Source organism: Lampetra planeri, chromosome 45, assembly GCF_965212315.1.
Source record: "Lampetra planeri chromosome 45, kcLamPlan1.2.h2, whole genome shotgun sequence".
In the NCBI taxonomy this organism is placed as follows: Eukaryota; Metazoa; Chordata; class Hyperoartia; order Petromyzontiformes; family Petromyzontidae; genus Lampetra; species Lampetra planeri.
In genome coordinates, this window is record NC_136151.1 from 5,075,670 (window position 1) to 5,092,507 (window position 16,838).

Consider the following 16,838-nt stretch of genomic DNA (forward strand, 5'->3'; position numbering starts at 1 on the left):
ACTCAAAAACACAATTTCACAGGCGATCCATCACCGAAATGTCAATACTCTTGACCGAGTCCTCGATGCCGGCCTGTCTCCTCGGGCGGATTTTTGCCCTTCCTCAGCCAATGATGGCTTGGCCACCAGCCGAGGGGGGTCGAGGTTCTTGGAGGCCATCATGGGTAAGGCTAACAGGTCATCTGTAGATGGCCCCTTGTGTGTGGCGGGCCTTCGGGTTTCCCCGACGTCAAGGGCTCGATAACTGCGGGTGGCACAACATATTTTCCTCGGCTTCCGATTACTTGGCCAACCGCCCCAGCCAGTCCAACACACCAGACCCCAACCGCAAAGACACTTTGGATGAATCATCTATTCGGGGACGCACACACAGCTTTAAGCACGATGAGTGGATAACTCAGCGGTGACATCTTACTTGCTCATGCCCACACCACGGCCGTCGAATTTCAACGACATCCACCGGCCATTTCCCTGGCCAGTTTAATTTCGGGGACTAATGCAATAGCACTTCTCAACCAATCTTAGCCATGCTCTATCCCTTACTACCCCTCAGCTGCCTTGCATACTTCTGATACATCATTCAGCATGACCCACACGTTTTACTAGCAAGTAAGGTCTCTCCCGTCCTGAGGTCAGACCCCATCAAACATCCATAGGGGTGAACTTCCACAGCCATACTTCACTCAACAGGAATCACACTCAACCCCATGCACCCCGGACAACTTAGGTTTCACTTCGCAAAAAGTTTCCTTCCATGCTTCGTAAGAATATACAGCATGCATCACCTCTTACACCTCTGTCTCCACAGTGGGTCTGAACACGTCGCTCCCTGCTAACAGCGCATAGGCAATACCGTTACCACCTGAACCCGGATAATTCCATATCCCCAAATAGGACTTGCAGGAACGGTTCCCAATCTCCCCTTAACTTTTTTAGCACCCCGAGCGGTGTGAGCCCACGGCCCTTCTGCTCTAGAGGGGCCAAGGAGGACCCCCGCTTCTGGCCCGCCAGGTCAAACTGTCCGCAACAATGCAACAGGACCACATCCCACGAGCAATGTGAGCCCCAGCCCATTGCTCCAGATGTGCCAAGGAAGGTCTCAACCTCCGGGCCATCAGGTCAAGCCGTCTACTACAACACGACGGGACCACTACTCTTGTGTCAGGCGGGATCTCTAGAGATTCCCTGAATATTACGTGAACCAAAACTTCTGCTCGCCAATGTGGGGAACCCACGTAACATTCGTGGCTATGATGGCATCTGACCACAACCCCGGTCGTCAACAAATTGCAGGGGCATCCAGCTCAAGATCTGTGCCCCAGAGATAGGCTACAGCCAGCGTCTCAAATCCAATACTGGCTCCATATCTCAACCTCGCCTGAATCTGAAACAGGCTACAAAATACGAACTTCCTCCATTCGCTGCTACATGCACAATCATCATTAATGAACCACAATGATCCCTCAATTTAAAGGGCCTCATAACAAAATACAACTCGAGAATCACAAGTAGCCAAGGCACGCATCCCTTAACACGCAAAACTCCACACCTTACACACAATCTGACTATTCCCAATGAACCAGCCGCCACTACTACTAGTCGGCCCACCAGCTTTCGTCACTGCATGTCCCGGTGTTTGGTCTCTACGACATCCGATGACCCTGATGCATGAAGTGGTTTTTAGCTCTAGGGTGTCTGGTGCATCGCGACTCGCCTGGGCCACATCGTGGCTGTCCATGAGGCAGTAGATGCAACGGCTCCACGATGTCCCCATGACTCTTGGCATCCCCGCACAAAGTGTCGAAGCTGGACCGGGATCGCCACTTCCGGTGCCGTCCCGGCATCCCTCCTCACCGCCGGTGCCCTCCATGATCCGCTGCCATCACCTCCCCCATAGACTCCGTTTTTTTTTCCAACAGCTCCAAGACAATCTTTGATGATTGGCCAGTCCACTCATCCCCAATTCCAGACTTTCCGATCCATGCAGCCACCCAAGCCAGTTTTTGTAAGGTTTCGTAGGCTTGCAGGCGCCACGCGGGGCCGGCGGTGGGTCATATACTGCAGACATCTCATTGTGGGCATCCTGAAGCATAGCCCTCTTCTCCTCAGGGATGGCCCAGAACGTTGCGAGGCCATCATCGTCAAGAGCCATAGGTAAAACTCTCAACGCCTCCTCCTCCTTCCAGTTGACGGACCGGTACGCTGCTCCAAACCAGCGTGTGAAGGCACTCGAATCTCCCGCCCACCACCATAAATTCTCTAATCAAAGGCAATCTTCGTGGTCGCTCGGTGGTCCCTCGCCACCCGAGTTGACACCGCCACTGCTGCTTCATGCGCAGGACCCCAAATAACGGCCATCAGTCGCGTCGCCTTCAGCGAAATTGCAGCCCCCGACTGCGTGGTCTCCAGCGCGGGAACCCCGACCACAGGTGGCCGCTCCACCATCCCTGCGCAACTTTTCAGCTTGTCCCCAGCTGCGCCAGCCCTCAAAGTTGCCGCTCCCTTCGTCGCCACCAACTCAGCGACGGTCGAGCGGAGCCGATCTGCTTCTACCTCCCGGTCTTACCACTCTTCTGTCACTGGCGCTGTTTTCTCTGCACCTACGGGTTTTGTCACTGGGACCCAGGCTCCTGGGGCTGCAAGGGGGACTCCGTGGTCGTCTTCCTTCTCCTTCTCTGAAGATGCTACAGGTGGGTTCTTACTCTTTCCTTTCCTAGGCATTTTACAAGCCACTTCTGACACCACTGTAATGGAGTTCTCAGAGACACCATCTTCTTCTTTGATATATATTTATTATGAATAAAGTCTGCTGATCATTACTTTAATGCGGCTGGTTCACATGAAATTGATTTCTATAAAAAGATGGTACTTTGCAAGCTGACTGGGTATCAACAAAGTTTCGTTCATGAAGCAATCCATATGTACAGACACAGACACTTTCAACCGAGACGACGGTTTGAAACTCAGCAATCATTGGAAGGATGTCATCAACCACTTTGGGTCATGACTTGATTTGTGTTTTCTTGTCAACCTCTACCATCAACAGTCTGGATGTGTGTAACGAGGTGTAATGCCCCCCCCCATCTCTACCCCCCTCCCCCTCATCTTTAACCCCCCCCTCTCTCTCCCCTTATCTCTACCCCTTCCTCCCCCCATTGTCTCCTCCGACATTAGCACTGGCTGACCTATGCCGCACATCTCTCCTCTTCTCAACTCCCCCATTGTCTACTCCTACATTGGCACTGGCTGACGAGCTGCCCCGCCCATGCTGTTTTCCCTGCACAGCCTTCCTTCTCCCAAATCTCACCCCCCGCCCACTCACTTTGAAAACCCTTACAAGCAGTTGCATTTGGAGGCTTGCCCCCTCTTTTCTCTTTGCCTGATGAAGACCACTGTGTTGCAATCGAAACGTCGTGGGTTTTTGCTCTTTTTTCTATCTACGTGACTTTACCGACAGAACCAAGAATATGAAGTCCGCTGACAACTTAACGAGTAACCACGAGTAACTATATACACTTGGGTAATTTAGACCAGGGGTCCCCAACCCCCGGGCCACGGACCGGTACCAGTCCGTGGCCTGTTAGGAGCCGGGCCGCACAGCAGGAGGTCAGCGGTGAGTCCGCGCGTGGCCCACCCATTATTTTACTTGGCACTTCCATCCTTGCCTATTTCCCGCACTGCGCACTTGTCTGTCACAGTTTTTGTAAGCCCACAAGCTAACCCCTGGCCAAAATGAATAAAAATACAAGCGTAGCTGGAGAGCGTCTTTGAAAAGGGGGAAAGACCCAATGAGGAACCCCCCACCCCGGTCCGTGAAAAAATTGTCTTCCACGAAACCAGTCACTGGTGCCAAAAAGGTTGGGGACTGCTGAATTAGACAACCCTATTCTGAGATAACGTAACTCCAGCCCTTCAAGACTACACGGCGCCTACTCCAGGATGATGAGGCCGACCCATTCCAAGGTGACGATGGCGACGATGATTCCCCACAACAACAGCCGCGAGGTCCGATTCACGCCAGCCCTTATCCCTTTCCCAGCCCGGCCACGCCCCTATTCCTGAACTCTCGCTCACCGCACCTGGCCATGTCAATCTCTGCCCTTATTACAATTTACGACCGTTGGGTCCCGTGCTTCCCCCCACGTGACCCTGTCAACGCGTATCCCATCAATCATTATTAGCAACCACTTAGGTCCCACATTACCCTAACATGACCTGTCTGTTCCCTTTACGTTAATTAGTAACCATGGTCCCGGGGAGCCATACTGTCCCTACATCACCCCATACTGTCCTTACACATGTATTTTGAACTTCTTTCACACCGTACGTAGCCAACCATGCTAATTGGAGGTGTATGGGTGTATGGATGAGCGAGAGTGAATGTTCAATGAACATGGGATGGTTTGTGCACTGAGCTACAAACATGGTCACCTACACGTGATTCATGGCCATGGCTGGATTCCAAGGCTGGATTATGGATTGGGCCAGTGGGGCTAGTGTCCCGGGGCCTCGGACTGCAGGGGGCCTCCTAGCCTCAGGCCACACGCGGTGCATGGCCCAATACTTTTAAAGGAAGTTGAACGCCAGGGCCTAAGCGCACACAGCGCAAGCTGACCACTAGGCCCCTGGTTGCTTATAGCGTGAGCTAACCACTAGGACCCCCCAGACCCCTCAGCGCTTACAATGCGAGGGCCCCCCAGACCCCTTGGTGTTTAAAACGTAAGCTGACCGCTAGGGCCCCTGGGCCCCTCAGCGCTTACAGCGTGAAGGACCTCAGGCCTCTTGGCGTTTAAAGAGTGAGCTGACCACAAGGACCACTAAGTTCCTGGGGCTTAAAGCGAGATCTGACCACTAGGGGCCCTGGGCCTCTCGGCACCTACAGTGTGAGGGTCCCTAGGCCCCCCCACTAGGGCGTAACACCTGGGCTCCTTGATACATAGAGAGCATGCTTAAGACGATAGCCTCTCGGAGAGTATGGTGCTTCTGTACAACTGAGCCACTGGTTGATACGCTACAATATGCTGTGACATAAAACATTATTCACCAACAAGTCACTTCACTCTGCATAACAGGACAGTTTTAAGGGCGGCATATCATGACAAGCCGTTTGTTATTTGACTTACCGTAACTAGCTATCCCTTTATTTTAGCTAGCTGCCTATTTTCCATAGCAAGCTGCCCATATGATTCAGCTTGTAAACATAAATTAGTTAGCTAGCTGACATTTTTCCAGCTAGCTGCCTTTACAACCACATTAGCTGCACTAAAAAAACAGCTAGTGAAATTGAGGGTTCGTCATTTGTTGAGAACTTAGTTAGCCATTGACAAATCGATTATTAAAAATACACCGCTAAAAGCTATACTTTTTCATACACTAACGCATATATGAGAACCAATACATACTTAAAGATTAAGGAAACGCCATTCATTTTTTCCAAAGACAGTCTGTTTTTAGATCAACGGAAGTACATAATGCTCACGTTGACATGCAAATTCTCGATAGCTCTTACGAGGCCTTTTATCCCCTCCCCATCGATGGGGTGTGGCCTATGTGCATCGTCTCCACCCAGTCACTTCACTGACTTATCAGAAACCTTAGTTGGTTGTTCAGTCAATGAAAAAAGTTATCTTTTGAATTTCAAGCAAACATAATGCTCTCTGAGTCATATAATTTTTCATCTTTTTCTAAAACAACAGCCTTTTTAAAGGCTATTTTAACAATCCCTTCTAAGGGCTATCTTTAACAGCCTTTTTACAGGGTAAAGGTTATTTTCTTTTATGTGCTTTTCCACTTTATTCATTTTATCTACTCAAAGCTGCCTTTCGGTACAAGTAGACTATAAAATACCACAATTTTATCTTATTTTCCAACAGGAACGAAACATATTCTTTGTTCTTTTGGTAAAGTGACATAGAAGGGTAATAATAAAATAATACAAATCTAAAACAATAAAATTCTCACGACGTTTCGACTGCAACACACGCAATCATCATCAGGTGTGAAATCCACAGCAATAAAATTTTGAAAAAATGTGGCGTTTTTTTTTTAACGTCAGCACGACGGACAGCGATTTGGCAGTTGGTCAGAGGGACGAGTCCATCTGTTCGGAAAAGAGGAGGGGGGAGAAGAAAATAGAATGCGGTCTGAAAGTCACCGTAAGCGTGAACACAATCAATTAAGACCCGAAATGGTTTATCAAATCCTTCCAATGATTGCTAAGCCAGAATCCATCTTATCGGTTGAAATTGTCTCTGTGTTTGTATATGTGAATAGCCTCATGAACGAATCTCTCATGGTAGCCAGATGGCTTGTAGAGAACCTCTGTCTTGGATAAACCATTTCGGGTCTTCATTGATTGTGTTCACGCTTATGGTGACTTTCAGACCGCATTCCATTTTCTTCTCCCCCTCCTCTTTTCCGAACATAGATGGACTCGTCCATCTGATCAACTGCCAAATCGCTGTCTGTGGTGCTGAAGTTAAGAAAAAACTGCTACTTTTTTAAAAATTTTATTGCTGTCGATTTCACACCTGATGATGATTGCTTGTGTAATGTAGTAACTCGGCGGGAGACGACTTCACGGGTAACACACTCTTTATTTTATCAAACTCGTTCACAGGTGACTAACACCTACTTTGTATCTCGGGTGACAAACACCCACTTAGTATCTCGGGTGACAAACACCCACTTAGTATCTCGGGTGACAAACACCCACTTAGCTACTTGGCGACTAACGCCCACTGAGCTACTCGGATGACCAACATCCACTTAGTATCTCGGGTGACAAACACCCACTTAGCTACTCGGCGACTAACGCCACTGAGCTACTCGGATGACCAACATCCACTTAGCTACTCGGCGACTAACGCCACTGAGCTACTCGGGACACTCCCTGCCCGGGGTATCCGTCTCGACTGTGGGTCCCCAGCCCGACCCACGGGGGCGTCGGACCCCGGGTCCCACAGCCTCGCCTCCGAGCCACACAGGGCCCCGGTCCCCACAAGGACGGCGGGACTAGGGGTCTCGGGGCACTAGGTCTTCAGCTCCGTCTTCGGGTCTTCAACTGGGTAACTCTCCCCGAGTGCTCTCGCGCGTCCCCCTTTATACCCCACCTGCGGACGTCGCTGCGAGCACCCACTTATTCGACCAATCGCTGGGCGCTGGCTACGATCCTATTTTCCCACATCTCATCGTGCCTCACCACCCACGCCGCGCCGCCCCGTCATCTGTCACTCCCGGCGCGCGCGTCCACACCACGCCCACAACGCGTGCCCAACCCCGCACCCCGCGCCGCCCCGTGATCCATCACTGTCACAGTCGGCGCACGTCAATACCACCACTACATCACCCCCTACCACATAGCTCGCAGCCGACCCGGCTGCTATAAAAATATACAAACCGCCCTGTGTGCCCCGTAACACAACACAACAACTAACGTAACAACACAACACGACGCGAACACTACCATCCGCAACCATCAACCAATGCCACCGCGACAATAGAACAATATATACAAACCGGCGAGTGACAATAGCAATGTGTATGCAGAAAGGAAAATAAATGGAATTTTTTTTTTTTTCTTTCGACTCGTGCAGTGTCCCATTCTTTCCGAGCGTCCCTACAACGGGACATTACCCCGGCAGAGGGGAACACCGGGCGAGCTCGGTGTTGAGAAAAAAACGTCTTCATGAAAATTGTTGTGCCCTAGCCCGAGTCCGCCTTGCCGGTCCGTCGTACGGCACCAGACGCGGTTGAACGTCCGGTGGTGCCGGCGGTTCAGAAAGACATCGGCCAGGCACCGAGGACCCGTGCGTGCCCCGGGGTTCAGGCTCCCGACGGTCAGCAGCCGTCAAGCCCGAGGCACCTGGGGGTGGGTCAGGTGGAAACACGTGAGGAGCAGCCTGCGACACCTCCCTCCCCGAGTCGACGGTCACATCACACGCCCGGTCGTTACGGCACAGAACGGGGTCACACGGTGCCGTATAGGGCTTCAGTCGGGAGGGGTGCACGTACCAACGGCGTTTTTCCCATTTAATCTGTATACTCTGGGGTCGTGCAACCCGCACAATTTCCACCGGTCCCCTCCAAGGTCTCAACAACTTGGGGGACGTAGCCAACGGTGCATGTGGACAATGCAGCCAGGCCTTATCGCCTGGTTTCCAATCATGCGTATGCACCCTCCGCTCATGCAATCTCTCGTTCGCAATTTGCCGCGACCGCGAATTCAACCTCGCCGCCTCCCGTGCTTCAGTCAATTTGGCGATATTAAATTTGATGTGGTCTGCCAATTTTGATTTTGCACGTGGCTGGGAAATCCCCAGTTGGACGTCCATGGCCGGATCGGCCTCCCGCCCATACATAAGAAAAAATGGGGAAAACCCCGTCGCCGCATGAGGGGCCATTCGATAGGCCGCGAGTACCCCCGGCACCTGTAAGTCCCAATCAACCTGATCGTCGCAGACCTGTTGGCACAACATAGACGTAATCGTCCTGTTCAGACGCTCAACCATCCCGTCAGTCTGCGGGTGGTAGGGGGAAGTACGCACTTTCATTGTACCCAACAGGTCGCACACCTCGCGCAACAAACCGCTCGAAAAATTATTTCCTTGATCCGTCAGCAAGCGTTCGGGGGCGCCCTTGTCCAAAACATAACCCTGGACAAAGGCGTCCGCCACCCCTGCAGCCGACTGGTTGGCGAGTGGCCATGCCATGGGCCATCGGGTGAAGTATTCTACGCCAACCAGCAGGAACCTATTTCCCCTCGGTGTAGCAGGAAAGGGCCCCAAGATGTCCAACGCAACCAATTCGTTCGTGCGCGAAACTTGAATGGATTGCAGCGGTGGATTAGCTGCCAATGGTGGCGGTTTTCTTTCGGCGCACCCTTCGCATCCCTTAAGAATGTTCGCCACGTCGTTACCCATCCCCGGCCAATAATAGTCTCGCTGGATTAGGGCGAGCGTTTTGTGAAAACCCAGATGCATGAGCCGTTCATGAGCTGCCAGAACGACCTTACCCCGCATAGCAACAGGCACAACGAGCACGTGACCCCGGGACATGTTGTCCCACTTCATCAAAAGGCCCTGTCTGCACACCCAGGAACCGACCCGCGCATCCCCTACCTCGGGAGCGCCAACTTTTCGACGTAGCGTAAGTAGGGAGCTGTCGGACATTTGGAGACGGCCCCACTCAATGAGGGGCAATGACAACAGCGAATCCCTCCCCGTGGGAGCGTCGACTCCCAATTGCACTTTGGACAAGTTAGCAGAACCGGCACACAACGAGTCCAACCACTCTGTCCCCTCATCACTTGGAGGATGCGACTCGACAGTGAAATCCGCTTGAGACACGAGCCGTTCCTCAACGGGTAGCGGCGCGGCGTGAGCCAGCACCGTTCCCTGCGCAATTTCGGCCGGCCGCGACCCCGTATTCAGGACCCTTACGAACGGCTCACTGTCCCCTCTCACCATGGTTTGAGCAACCGCTAAGTCGAGGCCCCTTCTGGCCCTGTTAGACGGCCCCAACGGCACCCCCTGTGCCACCGCGCCCACCTCGAGTGGCTTCCTCAACCGACGGGGTACCAACATTTTCGATCCCGGGGGCACCCTTACAGTCTGAGTTGCCAGCGCCTGCACCGTCGCACAAACCGTGCGTATTTTGGTAGGGCTCGTCAAGAACGCAAGCCGCCGACCTGACGGAAGCTCAATGCAGGCCTGATCTATGAGAATTTTGATGGGCATTTTGGACAAAAAGTTCGTACCTAGCAAACAGGGAACGGCCAGCGATGATGATACAAAAATAGGGCCCGCCAATTTGATGTCACCAATGCAAATAGTCGCCCGAATCTGGCCGATGATCCCCAGGGATCCCCCATTCGCCGCATTAAATGGCACGTCTACTGGCAGAAGGGGTCTACTTTGGACGGGAAGAATGTTATAAATAAGGTCCGAGATGATGGTGGCCGACGCACCCGTGTCCACAAGCACCCGGACCTCAACCCCGTCAATAAACCCCGTTACCACGGACGACCCGGCCGACGCAGCCACGATCCTGTGGGCCAATTCGGACCACTCGACTGCTTGCGGGCCGCGTACGGACCCCCCTCGCCGAAATGAACCCCCGGCACCCAGCCGCGAACCCCCCACCGCCAAGCGGCGACCCGAATGTGCCGTGTTTGTGGACCGAACGTGTGAGGTGCCGCGACTTGCCGGGTTTTGTTGGGATGACTTGTGGGCCTGGTCGTCGTCCCGACGTGGTCCTGTGGCGCGCTGACGCGGGGCCCGGCACCCGGCTGCGACGTGACCCCGAAGGCTGCAGTTGTAGCAGACGACGGACGTCGTTGGTTTCGGTTGCTCCAGCTTGCGGGGTGAACGTGTGGGCGAACGACCTCCCGTTCTCCACTCCCCCGGACGCGATGCAGCGAAGGCCTGCTCCTGATCCGCAGCTGGCTGAGGTTCGGCGATCGTGGCTGCCAGTACCGCGTTCCCCGCCAAATTGCAGACGACCCCCGGCCTGCGTTTGAGGACCTCGTACGCGTGAATGCTCGTGGCGATCGCCAGGGAGCAGATATCCATCTCGTCCGCCACATTGATGGGGACCCCCAACTCGTGGGCCAACGCCAGCAGCTGCTCCGTCACCATGGCGTCCTTCCCCTCCTTATCCATGCGGGGAAAAGCTGCGTCCGCCAAGGCGAGTAGTGCCGTGCGATAGGCGAGCATCGTTTCTCCAGCCACCTTCCGCCGATCGTAGAACTGGTGGCGACACGTGGAGGGCGGCCCGAACACCTTCGCCATCAGGTGTAGTGCGGCCTGGAGCGTAGAGCGGGACGACCTTGCAGCAGATGTGAAAGCTGCACGCGCGTCGTCGTCGAGCATCGCTGGCAACGCACGCAGGGCAGTGGTGTCGGACCACCCCGACATCTCCTGATGAGCGAGGAACCTTCGTTGGAAGGCTCCCCAGTCGCCCCCATCCGCCTTGAACGCCGACAGCGCGGGCAATCTTTGCTGGAGGACCCGATCGTCGTCGACGTCGGAGAGATTTTCCCGCGCTCCGCTGTAGTTGTGTAAAATGTCGGCTCGGTTGTCAGGCGCAAAATGGAGAGCTCCGGCGCGCGCTGATGACGTGGGCTGCGCTGAGCGGAGGTCTCCGGTCACGTGGTGTCCGTGTTTCCCGCCAATCGATGGCGGCCCCTCGAAAACGGCGGCAACTTCCAGACTTTTGGCGCGAAGCGCCTTTTGGCGGGATCCCGCCAGCCTCGCTCCTTCCTCCAACCCCGCAGCCGTTTTCTCGCCCGCTGGAACGGAGATCTCCGCCAAGATTGCAGCGGCGGCGAGCAGCAACTCCGCCAACCGGGAGTGTGCATCCTGCAGGCTGGTGTCGGAGGCGAGCGGAGCGCCGGCCATCTCCGCGAAGGGCTGCATCGGCGGCAACTCCTCGTCCTCTCTTCCTGAGGTTGGTGTCCCCGGTACGCCGTCGTCTTCCCGACCTCGCTCGTGGGTACGGGTAGTCTTCCTCGTGTCCATTCTTCTTGAAGACAGGTTCACTTCTGACGCCAGTTGTAATGTAGTAACTCGGCGGGAGACGACTTCACGGGTAACACACTCTTTATTTTATCAAACTCGTTCACAGGTGACTAACACCTACTTTGTATCTCGGGTGACAAACACCCACTTAGTATCTCGGGTGACAAACACCCACTTAGTATCTCGGGTGACAAACACCCACTTAGCTACTTGGCGACTAACGCCCACTGAGCTACTCGGATGACCAACATCCACTTAGTATCTCGGGTGACAAACACCCACTTAGCTACTCGGCGACTAACGCCACTGAGCTACTCGGATGACCAACATCCACTTAGCTACTCGGCGACTAACGCCACTGAGCTACTCGGGACACTCCCTGCCCGGGGTATCCGTCTCGACTGTGGGTCCCCAGCCCGACCCACGGGGGCGTCGGACCCCGGGTCCCACAGCCTCGCCTCCGAGCCACACAGGGCCCCGGTCTCCACAAGGACGGCGGGACTAGGGGTCTCGGGGCACTAGGTCTTCAGCTCCGTCTTCGGGTCTTCAACTGGGTAACTCTCCCCGAGTGCTCTCGCGCGTCCCCCTTTATACCCCACCTGCGGACGTCGCTGCGAGCACCCACTTATTCGACCAATCGCTGGGCGCTGGCTACGATCCTATTTTCCCACATCTCATCGTGCCTCACCACCCACGCCGCGCCGCCCCGTCATCTGTCACTCCCGGCGCGCGCGTCCACACCACGCCCACAACGCGTGCCCAACCCCGCACCCCGCGCCGCCCCGTGATCCATCACTGTCACAGTCGGCGCACGTCAATACCACCACTACACTTGTGTTGCAGTCGGAACGTCGTGATAATTTTCGTTTTATATTTTTATTAATTTATTATTAAAACATAATAAAATACAATTCTCACGACGTTTCGGCCACAACGCAAGCAGCCGTCCTCAGGTGAAGAACAGGTCTGTCGGGAAGACAGCGTCTGAATAGACAGACCTGTTCTTCACCTGAGGACGGCTGCTTGCGTTGTGGCCGAAACGTCGTGAGAATTATTTTATAATGTTTTATTTTTATTATTTTATTATTTCCCTTCTACGTGACTTTACCGAAAGAACCAAGAATATGAATCCCTGCAGTCACGAAAGCTTTAAATCAAAATTTAAGGAACGAAACAGTAAGACTTCTCTCAAATCTGGCTTTCGCTTGATGAGGCGAGTTGTAATTACTGGCGAAACGTCGTACTCAGATTGTAAATGTTGCGGCTTGTCTCTCCAACACGCCAGTGTGCTGCACTAGTGACGAATTGGCATGTTCTGTTTACGTGACAACCCTTACTAGTTGGCTGTGTCGGGTGGTGGCAGGTTTTAACAACACATGAATACATTTATGCGATCTAACCCAATAATTATATTATGGGCTGTTGTTATAGTGGTGCTGTTGTTATAGTGGTGCTGTTGTTATACAGCTACTGTGATTATCGTTACTGCAGACGGATGCTCACCGACTCTGGACCCAAACTCGGCCTACAACAAACTCCAGATTTCCTCGGACCTCAGGACGGTGACGCTGACCGCTGTCTCCCAGGGTCGCCCCGATCACCCGCACCGGTTTGATGCCTGGTCACAAACCCTGTGCTCCGAGAGCTTCTCGTCGGGTCAGCACTACTGGGAGGTGGACGTGGGGGATGCGGCGGGGAGCTGTAAGGTTGGAGTCGCGTACAGGGCGATCGCACGGAAAGGGTGTGGTGAAGAGTGCAGTCTGGGAGAGAACGACTCATCCTGGGTTTTACATAAAAATAACAACAGCTGCTACGTGATTCATGATGGTGTCTGGACCTCATTGCCGGTGAGGGATCCTCCCCGGAGAGTCGGGTGTCACCTGCACTGGGAGGCGGGGCTGCTGTCGTTTTACCGCGCCGACTCAATGGAGCTGTTGCACTCCATTCACCACCCGTTTAGTCAACCGCTCTACCCCGCACTGTATGTATATGGTGCCGGTGGCTCAGTGACGATTCTGGATCTGAGTCGTGCGTACTGAGAGCACGGAGTGTAAGCGGCGAAGAGAAACGGGCACAACGCACATACTCATGCACACAAAGACGCAGATCCCCCGTGTAGCCTTAACAGACTAATGGGGCAAGTGCAATCAGTGAGCGCCTTTGAAGTCCGGCACGGCACTCGAGATGGTGGCTGGTCAACACAACGTCCGGCCGCCTTTGTCTCCCCAATGGTGACATTTACACACCGTACCAATAACTCATTTGAGGCTGAGTCGACCGAGGGGAGGCCCATGACCGGTTCACCAACACCAGTGACGATTATCCGATTCAGTCCTGGATCTCTCCTAGATCGACTGAGCCTCAAATGAGTACCTGCTGCGGTGTGTAAACATCGCCACTGGGGAGACGAAGGCGGGACAGTCGTGGTATTGGCTACCCACCTCCTTGTGTGCCGTGCCGACCTTCCTAGGTGGTCGATAACAGCACTTGCCCCAACATTCTGTAAAGGCTATACAGGGGATCTTTGTCTTTGGGTGAGTGGGTTGGTGTGTGTATGCCTTTATGTGTGTATTTGTTATTGTGTCTGTGTCTTCGTGTCTGCGTGTATCTTTGTTTTTGTGTCCGTGTCTTCGTGTCTGTGTGTAACGTAGTTATTGTGTCTGAGTCTTTGTGTCTGTGTGTATCTTTGTTATTGTGTCTGAGTCTTCGTGTCTGCGTGTATCTTTGTTATTGTGTCTGAGTCTTCGTGTCTGTGTATATATTTGTTATTTTGTCCGTGTCTTTGTGTCTGTGTGTAACGTTGTTATTGCGTCTGAGTCGTCGTGTCTGTGTGTACCTTCTTCTTGGTTCTTTCGGTAAAGTCACGTGGAAGGGAAGTAATAAAATAATAAAAATAAAACATAATAAAATAATTCTCACGACGTTTTGGCCACAACGCAAGCAGCCGTCCTCAGGTGAAAACCAGGTCTGTCGAGGCGACAGCGTCTGAATGAAACAGCACACGTGCTTGGATATGGAAAATGCAGGTATGTGATTAGTACTACTTATGCCCGTGCATTATGCAGGATTAGCAGCATCAAAGGGAGGGAATAGGGGTAGCATTAATAAAGGGAAGAAGTGTTAATAGTATGTAGCTGCAGTAACTAAAACCACCACGTAAATAACTAAAGTATAAACTACATAGTATCATCAGTATAATAAATATACTCTACAATAAGCTGAGTTACTAACAGTAAGTAATACATTACAATTCTACGTCGTAAAAAAGTATAATATGCTTCCATCTAAACTTTATTCTCTTACATCACACTAGTCTACACCGTACTATATACTGCCATAGACAAACCCAACATTAAATTATATACTGTATTGCTATAAACCACCTTATACATTGTAATATTACACTATGTATTATGCTATCCACCCTAATGTATATCACACTGCTGTATATTCACTATACAATTACGATACTATATATTACTTTGTACATTGTATTAAGCATATAAATTATTATACTATTTGTTTTTATCCACTGTACCGTTGACCGTCGTGTGAAAGATACTAAGAGGACGCAACGAAATATGTCAATGGGAGAGTATGGAGGGGAAACTTGCACCGGAGCAAAGAATCCATTCCCTGCGGAGAATACAATGCCAGTGAGTGGAACGCTGTCTGAAAGTCACTGTAAACGTGAACACAATCAGTTAAGATCCGAAATGGTTTATTACGTCCTTCCAATGATTGCTAAGCCAGAATCCATCTTCTCGGTTGAAATTGTCTCTGTGTTTGTATATGTGGATCGCCTCATGAACGAATCTCTCATGGTAGCCAGATGGCTTGCAGAGAACCTCTGTCTTGGAGAAGTCAATATCATGTGAGCCCACTGAATTGTAACAGTGATCTGCTACGGCTGAGGTGTTTGTCCTACCGTGTTTCAAGTCTGCTTTATGTTCATGGATGCGGTCCGAGACATGTCGTTTGGTTTCTCCAATGTAACTGCTACCACAGAGGCAACTTAGTTTGTAGACGCCAGGGTACTGTATGTCTGGAACCACATCTTTTACAGACGGGACCAGATCACGGATTTTATGTACTGTGTTGAATCGGACCTGGATCTTGTGTTTTATCAGGATTTTGGAGATCTTTTTTGTGACCCCAGCAATGTAGGGTAAGGTGGTGGTCTTGAAAGGCTCCTCAACACAGTACATAAAATCCGTGATCTGGTCCCGTTTGTAAAAGATGTGGTTCCAGACATTCAGTACCCTGGCGTCTACAAACTAAGTTGCCTCTGTGGTAGCAGTTACATTGGAGAAACCAAACGACATGTCTCGGACCGCATCCGTGAACATAAAGCAGACTTGAAACACGGTAGGACAAACACCTCAGCCGTGGCAGATCACGGTTACAATTCAGTGGGCTCACATGATATTGACTTCTCCAAGACAGAGGTTCTCTGCAAGCCATCTTGATACCATGAGAGATTCGCTCATGAGGCGATCCACATATACAAACAGAGAGACAATTTAAACCGAGAAGATGGATTCTGGCTTAGAAATCATTGGAAGGACGTAATAAACCATTTCAGATCTTAACTGATTGTGTTCACGTTTACGGTGACTTTCAGACTGCGTTCCACTCACTGGCATTGCATTCTCCGCAGGGAATGGATTCTTTGCTCCGCTGCAAGTTTCCACCACTACTCTCCCATTGACATATTTTGTTGCGTCCTCTTAGTATCTTTCACACGACGGTCAACGGTACAGTGGATAATAACAAATAGTATAAACATTTATATGCTTAATACAATGTACAACGTAATATATAGTATCGTAATTGTATAGTGAATATACAGCAGTGTGATATACATTAGGGTGGGTAGAATAATACATAGTGTAATATTACAATGTATAAGGGTGGTTTATAGCAATACAGTATATAATGTAATGTTGGGTTTGTCTATGGCAGTATATAGTACGGTGTAGACTCGTGTGATGTAATAGAATACAGTTTAGATGGAAGCATATTATATATTTTTTTACGACGTAGAATTGTAATGTATTACTTACTGTTAGTAACTCAGCTCATTGTAGAGTATATTTATTATACTGATGATACTATGTAGTTTATACTTTAGTTGTTTACGTGGTGGTTTTAGTTACTGCAGCTACATACTATTAACACTTCTTCCCTTTATTAATGCTACCCCTATCCCCTCCCTTTGATGCTGCTAATCCTGCATAATGCACGGGCATAAGTAGTACTAATCACATACCTGCATTTCCCATATCCAAGCACGTGTGCTGTTTCATTCAGACGCTG

The 16,838-nt window shown here is 51.4% G+C and overlaps 1 protein-coding gene across 2 annotated transcripts in view; it reads left to right on the forward strand.

The window, feature by feature from the left end:
- The window catches only part of LOC144733048 (E3 ubiquitin-protein ligase TRIM11-like), a 38,586-nt gene extending 24,250 nt beyond the window's left edge, over nt 1-14,336 (forward strand). For both annotated transcript variants that reach the window (XM_078614784.1, XM_078614782.1), the window contains one exon: nt 13,011-14,336. In XM_078614784.1, coding sequence (XP_078470910.1) covers nt 13,011-13,558 — 548 coding nt within the window. In that variant the 3' untranslated portion in view covers nt 13,559-14,336. The remainder of the gene's footprint in view (nt 1-13,010) is intronic.
- The last annotated feature ends 2,502 nt before the right edge of the window (nt 14,337-16,838 follow it).